Raw genomic sequence first — 10,971 nt, 5'->3', positions numbered from 1 at the left:
TGAAAAATCTCTCTAATTTTGATTAAAATTAACAAAAAAAATATTGTAAATTTTTTTAATATGTAAATTTTTAAATAATTTAATTATAAAAATTAAAACTAAAATTTTATGCTATTGGTCTTTCCAAAAAACCATAACAGTGATATAACTTCAACTTCGGAAAAAACCATAACAGTAATATAACTTCAACTTCGGAGCCTTGAGATTGCTAAGGCCTAAGTAATTACAAGATCTTGTAAATAGAAATTTATAAAATTATAAAATTAGGTTACTTGTAAGTTGAGACATGATACACGACAATGCACAGGTTAAAAAAAAAATTTGACCACAATGTGGAGAAAAGGTTATTTATCCGTTAAGGTCAAATATTTCGGCAAGAGCTGGCACGGGCCCATGGTAAAGGCCGCCTCCTTACGGGCATTTAATGCCCTATGGCAGCAGGCTGGTTAGCTCTTGCCGTTTGCAAGAACTGAGTCGTCCGCCATAAAGAAGTGTCAACCCATCCAGATCCAAACCCTTACTACAGGAAGGAAGAAGTTGCAGTTCTGAGGAAGGAAGAAGTTGCACTTCTGACGAAGGACGAGGGTTCCCTTACTACAGGAAGGAAGAAGTTGCAGTTCTGAGGAAGGACGAGGGTTCCCTTACTACTACAGGAAGGAAGAAGTTGCAGGAAGGAAGAAGTTGCAGTTCTGAGGAAGGACGAGGGTTTTTCAGCTTCTCCTCAATGTAAGTCTGCTTATGCCTCTTTCGCCTGCTTATGCCTCTAGTTTTTATTTGATTTCAGAGGCGGTTGCGGGCTTGGTCCCGGGAATCGAGTACGGTCGTGCAGGCTGGCCTGGTCTGAATACTAACAAGTGGTTTCTAATGTTATTATGAATAATAACCAGTGAAAGTGGTTTTGCGGGCCTGGCCCCGGTTGTCGAATGCGGGCGGTGGGCTGGCCTGGCTAGGGTGGCGGGAGCCGAGTGTGAGTGTGTGCTGGTTTTTTCCCAATTGCAAGTGCTTGTTTGCTGGTTTTTCCCGGATTTTGTTTTCTCGGATTAATCATTGTTTGGTTTATGTGATATCATATGTGTGATTGTTATAATTATTTCTATGATATTATTCTGAATACCAACCACTGTAATATCAGTATTCTAATCAGTGGTTAGCGGGAGCCGAGTGGGAGGCACTTGGCCCGCCTGGTTAGTGGGAGCCGAGTGCTGGGCCGTGGGCTGGCCTGATAAGCGGTAGCAGAGACCAGGGCCGTGGGCTGGCCTGATAAGCGGTAGCAGAGACCAGGGCCGTGCTGGTGAGCGACAGCCCAGTGCGGGCTGTGGGCTTGGTCCCGGGAATCGAGTACGGTCGTGCAGGCTGGCCTGGTCTGAATACTAACAAGTGGTTTCTAATGTTATTATGAATAATAACCAGTGAAAGTGGTTTTGCGGGCCTGGCCCCGGTTGCCGAATGCGGGCGGTGGGCTGGCCTGGCTAGGGCGGCGGGAGCCGAGTGTGAGTGTGTGCTGGTTTTTTCCCAATTGCAAGTGCTTGTTTGCTGGTTTTTCCCGGATTTGGGTTTTCTCGGATTAATCATGGTTTGGTTTATGTGATATTATATGTGTGATTGTGATAATTATTTCTATGATATTATTCTGAATACCAACCACTGTAATATCAGTATACTAATCAGTGGTTAGCGGGAGCCGAGTGGGAGGCCCTTGGCTCGCCTGGTTAGTGGGAGCCGAGTGCTGGGCCGTGGGCTGGCCTGATAAGCGGTAGCAGAGACCGGGGCCGTGCTGGTGAGCGACAGCCCAGTGCGGGCTGTGGGCTTGGTCCCGGGAATCGAGTACGGTCGTGCAGGCTGGCCTGGTCTGAATACTAACAAGTGGTTTCTAATGTTATTATGAATAATAACCAGTGAAAGTGGTTTTGCGGGCCTGGCCTCGGTCGCCGAATGCGGGCGGTGGGCTGGCCTGGCTAGGGCGAGCCGAGTGTGAGTGTGTGCTGGTTTTTTCCCAATTGCAAGTGCTTGTTTGCTGGTTTTTCCCGGATTTGGGTTTTCTCGGATTAATCATGGTTTGGTTTATGTGATATTATATGTGTGATTGTTATAATTATTTCTACGATATTATTCTGAATACCAACCACTGTAATATCAGTATACTAATCAGTGGTTAGCGGGAGCCGAGTGGGAGGTCCTTGGCCCGCCTGGTTAGTGGGAGCCGAGTGCTGGGCCGTGGGCTGGCCTGATAAGCGGTAGCAGAGACCGGGGCCGTGCTGGTGAGCGACAGCCCAGTGCGGGCTGTGGGCTTGGTGTGCGAGAGATCAAGGATCCAAAAGAAAAGGAAATGGAAAAGAACCGTGAATTTGGAAAATTTCCCATTTCAATCTCACTCTGGCCTATTGACAATGGGCAAATTCGATAATGAGTTGCGGGTTTTCTAAATATGTTCCTAAATATGTCCCTATAAAGCATTGATAACCGATTTCCTAAATATGGATTTCTTAGGGAAAGACTTTAGGACGTTACCAAATTCTTCGCCGAATTAGTGAAAATTCGGTACGGAATATTAAGTTCCCAGAATAATACAGACAGAACAGAGCGGATTCCCAACCATAAGGAAGTCCGTTCTCATAGCAGATATGAATTTATGGCGGTCCATTTACTCTGCAAAAACCGTTCAGGGTCCATCCATGAGATGGCATACAGTTACCCATTCAATGGGTGGATCCTGAAGGGTCTGCGCAGAGTAAATGGCCGCTATGAATTTATATCCGTTGTGAGAACGGACTTCCGATCTTGAAGGGTCTCTACAGAGTAAATGGGCTGCTATAATATTTGCAGACCAACACACAACTCCATTTTACCATGATTGATACCTTGATTTTATATATATAGTTAATTTATTTGTTTGGTACAATTGTGCTTTGTTAAATTATTTTCATGTTGGGTTTTCTTTTCAGACATGATTTCTATAGACAATTGGGGTTAATTGGGGTTAATCTTGATTGATGTTAATTTATTGCGGTTAATCTTTATTGATATTAATTTTGGATGGTTGGGTAAAATAATTATTATCTGTTGACAGGAAGTTTTGTACCCACCAATAAGTGCCAGCCTATTTCAGAGCCTGGGTGCCGTATTAAAAAATCAGACTCAGACGAAGAAGAGCAAAGAAATTATGGGTTTGATTTTGTTCCTCCTTTCCGTACTGTGGTTCAACCTTCCTGGATTGAGGTTGCTGCAAGCAGCTGGCGGTGCTAGTGAAACGTTCTCTTTTGTAAACTCAGGAAAGCTGAGAGGTTATGACATGGAATACGATGCTAACTACAGAACGCTTCCAGTAACATCTCCGAATGACATCTTCCAGATGACCTTCTTCAACACCACACCCAATGCCTACGCCCTGGGAATTGCGATGGGCTATTCTGGACAAGGGGAAACCAAGAGGATCGTGTGGACAGCCAACAGGAATGATCTCGTCAGAGAGAGTGCCATTCTCAAATACGGCACGGACGGAAACCTTGTCCTCTCCAATGCAGACGGGCGCGTCGTTTGGTCCACAAACACTCACAGCAAGGGCGTAGTGGGAATGGAACTGCAAAACAACGGCAATCTAGTGCTCCATGACAAATTAAAGAAACCGGTGTGGCAGAGTTTCGATCATGCTACTGATAGCCTGTTAGTCGGACAATCACTGAACATTGGAGGGGTGAAGAAACTGGTCAGCCGCGCCTCTGAGAAGGATGGGTCGGAGGGACCTTACAGTCTTGCAATTGAAGCCGGAGGATTGGCTTTGTATGCCAGCATTCCCGAGCCTGTGCCACAGTGGACTCTAAGCTTCTACCAGGGGGGTCCAAGGGACATCTATTCCATCACGCACACCTGCAAGAAGCCGGTAAGTCAAACTACTTTCCTGATTGATCCACAATCCAAAAATGGGTATCGTCAGATGATCGAGATGAGGTTGGCCAACATCACTGCGGCGTCAGAGTTCAGGACACTGGAACTCTGCAACCTCACTTCTAAAGAAACCAACACGGCTCTCTATGGTTTCAACACCCCCAGATTTAACACGACTCTGTCCTTCCTGAGACTGGAGTCCGGAGATTTGAAAATGTATACTTACTCGCCCGATATGGAGTTGAATAAGTGGGATATCACATACCAGCGATTTGGCTGTTGGCGAGGAGTGCCTGAGTTGGGAGGATCAATGGTTGTTTCTAGAAGGTGTCAATGTGTGGCCTGTGCTCAAGCTGATGGCTTCAAAGGATCTGGAAGCTGCGCTCTGCCTTCCCTTGCTGACACATCACCATCCAACTCGTCTGTTGATTTCTACAAACTGGCGGGACCTGAGCATTTTGTAACTGCGAATCCATTTGGGGAAACAGAGACCGAAGAGTGCAGGAGGAAATGTTCTCATGATTGTTATACCTGCGCGGCATTCGTGCACTGGGAACAGTCATCTTCATGCTTGCACACCCCGACTGTTGGTACTCCTAATAAGCAGCTTGGGAACAGAACGAACCTTGTCTTCATCCAGAAGACTGTTTAGAAGGTTTAACGGTGTTTTGGAGTCTCTAGAACAAGTTTTCTGAATACTGTTTTTCTCTTTGTAGAGATCTTTATGCTCCTATGTCAGCTAATCCAGAAGACTGTTTAGAAGGTTTAACGGTGTTTTGGAGTCTCTAGAACAAGTTTCTGAATACTGTTTTTCTCTTTGCAGAGATCTTTATGTTCCTATGTCAGCAAATGCATCTGATTATTATGCTTTTTGTCAGCTACTTGTTTCAGCTCAATGGGCCGGCCAAATTTTGGAAATCCTAAGTCCGCTAAAATAGCCCCTATGAAGATCTATCCGTCAAATGTATCTGTTTCTTTATATATCTTATATAATATATTATGCTTTTTCCAGAAATCTATCTGTCAAATGTATCTGTTTTTTTATATATCTTATATAATATATTATGCTTTTTCTTCTGGAAAAAACTGTGTTTTAAACACCTTATTCTAGGAAAAGGCCAAGGAAAGATGCAGATAATTTTAGCTGTTGGGATAATTTATGTAAGGGTTTTTTTGGGATAATTTTAGTTATTGGGATAGCAGATAATTTTAGCTCTGCGGGGATAATTTAGGTAGAGGTTTTTTTGGATACTTTTAGTTGTGGGGATAATTTAGGTAGAGGTTTTTTGGGATACTTTTAGTTGTTGGGATAATTTTGTCAGGTGTTTGTTTGGATGGAGAAGTAATCTATGAAAATATTCATATTCTAGTACTTCATTTTTAAATAATTTATCCTAAAGATTTGTGTAAAAGACTATTGTAATTATCTTTAACCAATTAAAATATATATATATATTTTTTTTAACCAATTAAAATATATATATATATATTTTTTTCATTCTTTCCATTACTGTGTTTAATGAGATTGCTTTCTTTTCAGCAATACCAGCTAAAAGGTCAGTGATTATGTGGGCGGCTGCAACTTATAATTGTAATTAGGATGAAATTAAATGTAAATCCACTGGAGTTTATTTTTTATCGTCTAAATAATTTTCTTTAAATACTAATGATGTTAATTAACAGATATTTATGATAACAGAGTCAGTAAATGATGTTAATTAACATATATTTATGATAACAGAGTCAGTAAATGATGTTAATTAACATATATTTATGATAACAGAGTCAGTAATGAGAGTTCTCAATATTAATTAACAATTAAATTATTATAAATATTTATTTTCCAGAAAAACATAATCATTCCATTAATATATTAAATTTATTTATAAAAATTCTGATCAGATTTCAATTATAAAAATGCCAAAAATCTCGTTGTTTCTGGTTATACTAAATTAAACGTTCAAAATATCTTCAACAACAACAACCAGTACTTTCCTTTTGGGATCAACGAGGAGTCCCAGTCAAAGATCTCCTCTCTGACATAGTCACACCAAGAAATATTGACAGGAATTCTTTGTGGCCACAAATTGAAAATGTGTATTGATGTGACATTGTCGTTAGATTTAAGAAACAAATAAGTGGTTGACCATGTATTTTGGTGCAGATAAAGTCAGTCATATCATAACATGGAATATCATTGATTGCACTTTTTAAGGAGATGGCTTTCATTGCAGGACATGGAATATGATTGATTGCTCTTTTGGAGGACACTCCATTCAAAATTGAGGACAGGGTTTTAACTTGTTACGAATTATTTTAGGAAGTATCCATAAAATACACGTTTGCTGATGTCACGAGTAGCTGTACATATCGATCCGTGCTGGGTTAGGATGTGGTTATTATTATTTTTTTTAATTTCATAATAGATTAACATATAAAATTTAAAATTTAAATATTAACTTAACATAATTTTTAAATAATATGCGTAAAACTGTTAATTTTATTTTCTTGGTGAGCAATCTAAATTTGAAGTGGACACTCTACTTATAATAGTAAATTACAAATTTTGAGTTAGGAAATGTTCAAATTTAAAATAGATCCTTCACTTATTATCAATTACGCTGAATAAAGAATAAAATTCTGTAAACAATCGTAAAATAACAGTAAGAAAATAATTGTGAGAAGACCATTATAAAATAATAAGAAAATAAATGATTAGCTATCAAGTAAATTAAAAGAATTGAATCCAGACATAAAATCTAGACATAAAATAATTAAAAGAATTAAATCCAGACATAAAATCTAGACATAAAATAATAAATGATAAGAAAATAAATGATTAGTTATCCAGTAAATTCAAAGAATTGAACCCAGACATAAAATAATAGCAATAAAATTTGGGGAAAAAATTGAAAAAGGAATAATGAGTAATAATAGTAGAGATATAAAAGAGGATAACATTTTTATTGAGTAAGACAATGAATTACAGGTTTTAAGATTGGTTAAGTGATTTGAACCCAGACATAAAATAATAGCAATAAAATTTGGGAAAAGAATTGAAAAGGGAATAATGAATAATAATAGTAGAGATATAAAAGAAGATAACATTTTTATTGAGTAAGACAATGAATTATAGGTTTTAAGATTGGTTAAGTGATTTGTAAGGATATTTTATTATTTAATTTGATAAAATTATGTATAAAATTTAAAATTTATATTATGAGGTTTTATATTTCTCTAGATTTTTGGATTTGTAAATTGTTGTTTATTGTATATGTATGTAAACTATAATTATGTAAATAAAAGGGAACAACAAAATAAAAACTCACAAATTATAAGGTTACACAAGGTATATCTTGTGGAACCTTAAAAAAAAATCCAACTTGAAGATGAGGTTGCTCTAGTTTTTTCTCTTAATGGAAAAGGGATGCAAGTACAAAGTAGTGAGGCTTGTGGCCTATGTGTTTCTATAGCACACAAATCCTCTCTGTTTGCTCACTCCCTTTCCCTCTTGGCTACTTTACTCATCTATGGAACAAAATGCACTCAAATATAATGGAACCCCTTTTCCTCCCAGTGGCTCGGTTATAACACAACCCGATAGCGTACTAATGGTTAAGTTTGACTCCCTCAACTCTTAGCTAGAGTTACAATATGGACTCTTCTAGAGTCATGATCATCATGATTAAGTGGCTAGCTCCCTTTCCATGAGCAATGGGGGCTAATGCAACATACTCTTGAATTATGGTGGTCCAAATAAGAAGGTCAAATTTCAAGTGGCATAAATTTTGCATACAAACTCTGATTCAAGTGATTCTTTTGTCGTTGGAAAGGTATCTATGTGTAGAATAACATAAAAAGGTGTGGCACTTACGTTGAAAAGTTTTACCCCAAAAAATGTCACCGTGATGCCTCAAATTGCTCCTGGAAGGTTTCAGACCTCAATTTTCCAAACTCGGTCTTGCCAATAATAATGGTTTTGTGAGCTTATTCCTCCATTTTTCCACTCCAAAAGCATTGAGATGGATGAAAAAATATATAATGATTCAATTCGGATGACAACTCCCATTTTGGGAGGCTTTTGGTCCTCACAAGATTTTATTAAATGAGGTCAAGAAAATTTCCCTCCTCCTCCTCTCGGGAGCATTATTTAACCTTTGCCTGGAAGCTATCCTTTCAAATCAATTTGATCTGAATTCATGAAGGAGAAAAATGAGATACAAATTTAAACAGAACATAGAGATACAACGAAAGAACATAAATTTAAATAATTAATAACAAGTACTGAAAATTGTTTACATGCAAAATAGAACAAACTAGCTCGGACAATGGTAGTTTATCTTTGAGAAAAGATGTGATGGCTACATGCCTTATGAACTGTGTTACAATGAGGCTTGGGGGTCTTTTTACCATAAAGAAGAAGTGTGAAACCCTAACCCTAGGAGATGAAGCACCAACGGTTTTGGGTCCTGTTGGGGTAAATTGGACCGCTAACTTCCTGGGGTCATAACTTTGGCATATGATTTTCGTTTGGTTATCATAATACCTTGTTTCAAATATTTCCATGAGGAGGTAATAAAAAATGTGTGAAAAATATTCCAACATTTTTCCAGTCTCGTTGTTTTCCTAGAAAACGCCGTTTAAGACCTCAAAACAACTTCAGAAGTTTAGTAACAAAAAAACTGCCAAAAAATAGAAAGTTGTGCTAGAATTAAGGAAATTGAAAGGAAATGATGTTGGGGGTCCAAGTGGCATAGGCGGGTAGCCACCAATATCTTCCTGAATCACAATTTTCCAAAGGTCATGTTTCCCCTATCTACTAGTTCTAGACCTTTTCACCAAAATTGTATCCTCTATCAACTATGCTTGAGCATCAAGTGCCAAATCCTCTATAGAAGGTAGGAAATTCTCTTTTTCTTCCTAATCTAGAATGGAAGGCTCATAGATTTTTAGTTTCTCTACATTCACCACTGGTAAATGCACATGCATGGGGATAGACTGAGTCTATAAGCATTTCTTCCCATCTTTTATAGTATTTGGTGTTGAATTTTTGTAGCTATGGTCGGTATTCATAATTGTTATTTTATCCCTCCAAATAAATGTAATAATGTATTCAAGACATGTTATTCATGTCGACTTCAAAAAGAGGGAAATTTGAATTTTCAAACTATGTATTCTTTCTTCCAAAAGTAAGGTCGACTTCAAGTCGCCTCGGCCCTAGAGAGGTGAACCTTGGGTTCTCTTATCCACTATAAATACACTACTCATCTTCATCCAAAAGGAAAGAAATTCAGATCTCTTTTGTTCACTCATGGGACTCCTCTAAAGTAGCAAACAAAGACTTTCTAAGGCATATCAAATCTCTCTTGTAATAGATCAAATGCTCCTCTCTACAAGACAAGTTCTGGACATACTTAAGAAGATGAACAGACTGAGCTTATAGACATATCATCTTCTAAGAAGAACGAAATAATATCATATTTGGAAGATAAATTTTGAGTAGGAGGTCAAATTTTGGAGCAAAACGAAATTCTGAGCAAACCTAATTCCTTATGGAATGCTGAAATTTTCGAGGTACATTAGAACGAGTTTATGAGGCTACTTATTATTGACATGGTTTGACCTATGCCTATTCATGGTCAGTTTGACTTCTATTTTGACTTGAAATATTAGATGTATCTCATGTTTATTTGAACAATTTCTCTAAGGAAAAGGTTGTTAGATTTTTTCCTCATGTGGGTTTTCCCATGGTAAAATATCTTATGTTTCTTGTTTGGATGACTCTTTATGATCCTACTATCTATCGTTAAATATATTTTGTGTAATTTCTTAATGATTAATGTGAATATGAAATAGTTTGAAGTAAATATCATTAGAAGTAATTATAAGATAGAAGACCTTTTGAAAAACCAACATGTTATCAGAGGGGTAAAAGAGCAACATTGTGAAGTCTTGAAGAAAAACCAAGATCCTTAATGGGAATCCATAGTAATCTAAGGAAGTTATCCCCAGAAGTAATAAAGCTACCTGTCTATTGGACAAAGTAAATCCAAGCCTCCATTGATTCCTGAAGTAGGACCGAAGATCCTAGATAGAGAACCAAAAGATCTCAATTCATTATCAAATAGGTTCAAATATATCTGAGGTAAAGTCTTAATCTGAACTTTAAAAGGCCGAAAGGCCTAAATCTTAACCTCAGAGGGCTGAAAGGCCTCAATGCGAACCACATGACACCAAAAAAAGGAGCTTCATATAGTGAAAATCTAAGAGTGATTAAGAAGAAGCTGAGAGGCCTAGAAAATCAGACCCTAATTCATTCAATTTAGTAATCTGAAGGAGACCTTAACAGTGGTTTTGAGAACCTTGAGAAAAAATTGGAAGTTAGCTTTAGAGAAGGTTGAAGATGTTCATGATATCAATTTGAGTTTGAAGGAGATCATGAAAGTCACTTGTTGAAACAAAATCGACATTGGATACATTTTATGGTTTTGAGATAATTGGTGTTATCACTATGTTATACCATCGGTGGAACAATCTATAGGATGAAAGGTTTTCACTGTGTTACACTTTAAAGATCGAATACCAAAACCTTAATTGTTTTGAAGAGGATCTCAGAGCTAGAAAGCCCGAACTGTTCTTCTTGTTATTGTGTTTTCAAACAATTTTAAGATGCCTCATCAATCTAGACATAAGTTGCTAATGACCATTGCAAAAGAAATTTTTGTTCTCATATTATTATTAACTATTTATTACTAAAAAGATTCTATGTTACTTATCTCAGTTCATGCCTCTAGAAGCTCTAGTTTGAAACTATGAAAGAAGGATAAAAACCAAGGGTATTTTGTACGCTATAGTAAGGCCAAAATACCTCAGATGAAAGATACAAAGACCAAATAATCTCAAAAGATGATCTAAAGTAATCCTAAATTCCTTAATCAGTGACAAAGTCAGGAAAGGTATCTTTATTTCAAAAATTCTATTGAAGATTGGTTGCATTAGATTGAATGGTATGTATCATTTCTCTCAAAATGTTTTGTTTGAGACAAAAGTTCTTTTGGAAATACACTTGTAGAGTATATGAGGACCAAC

The 10,971-nt window shown here is 37.5% G+C and overlaps 1 protein-coding gene across 1 annotated transcript; it reads left to right on the top strand.

Annotated features, from left to right (window-relative positions):
- The first annotated feature begins 452 nt into the window (after positions 1-452).
- On the top strand, positions 453-4,618 carry LOC149223120 (epidermis-specific secreted glycoprotein EP1-like). Its single transcript, XM_089385774.1, has 2 exons — positions 453-726; positions 3,068-4,618. Exon 2 carries the CDS (start codon positions 3,161-3,163, stop codon positions 4,532-4,534), a length of 1,374 nt encoding a protein of 457 aa, XP_089241900.1. The 5' UTR covers positions 453-726; positions 3,068-3,160; the 3' UTR covers positions 4,535-4,618.
- The last annotated feature ends 6,353 nt before the right edge of the window (positions 4,619-10,971 follow it).

Source organism: Pinus tabuliformis, chromosome Q (genome assembly GCF_031772625.1).
Source record: "Pinus tabuliformis cultivar Carrire ecotype Pingquan chromosome Q, CPIR1, whole genome shotgun sequence".
NCBI classification, from domain to species: Eukaryota; Viridiplantae; Streptophyta; class Pinopsida; order Pinales; family Pinaceae; genus Pinus; species Pinus tabuliformis.
The sequence above is the reverse complement of the archived record's forward strand: the minus strand, read 5'-3'. Positions and strand labels throughout refer to the sequence as shown.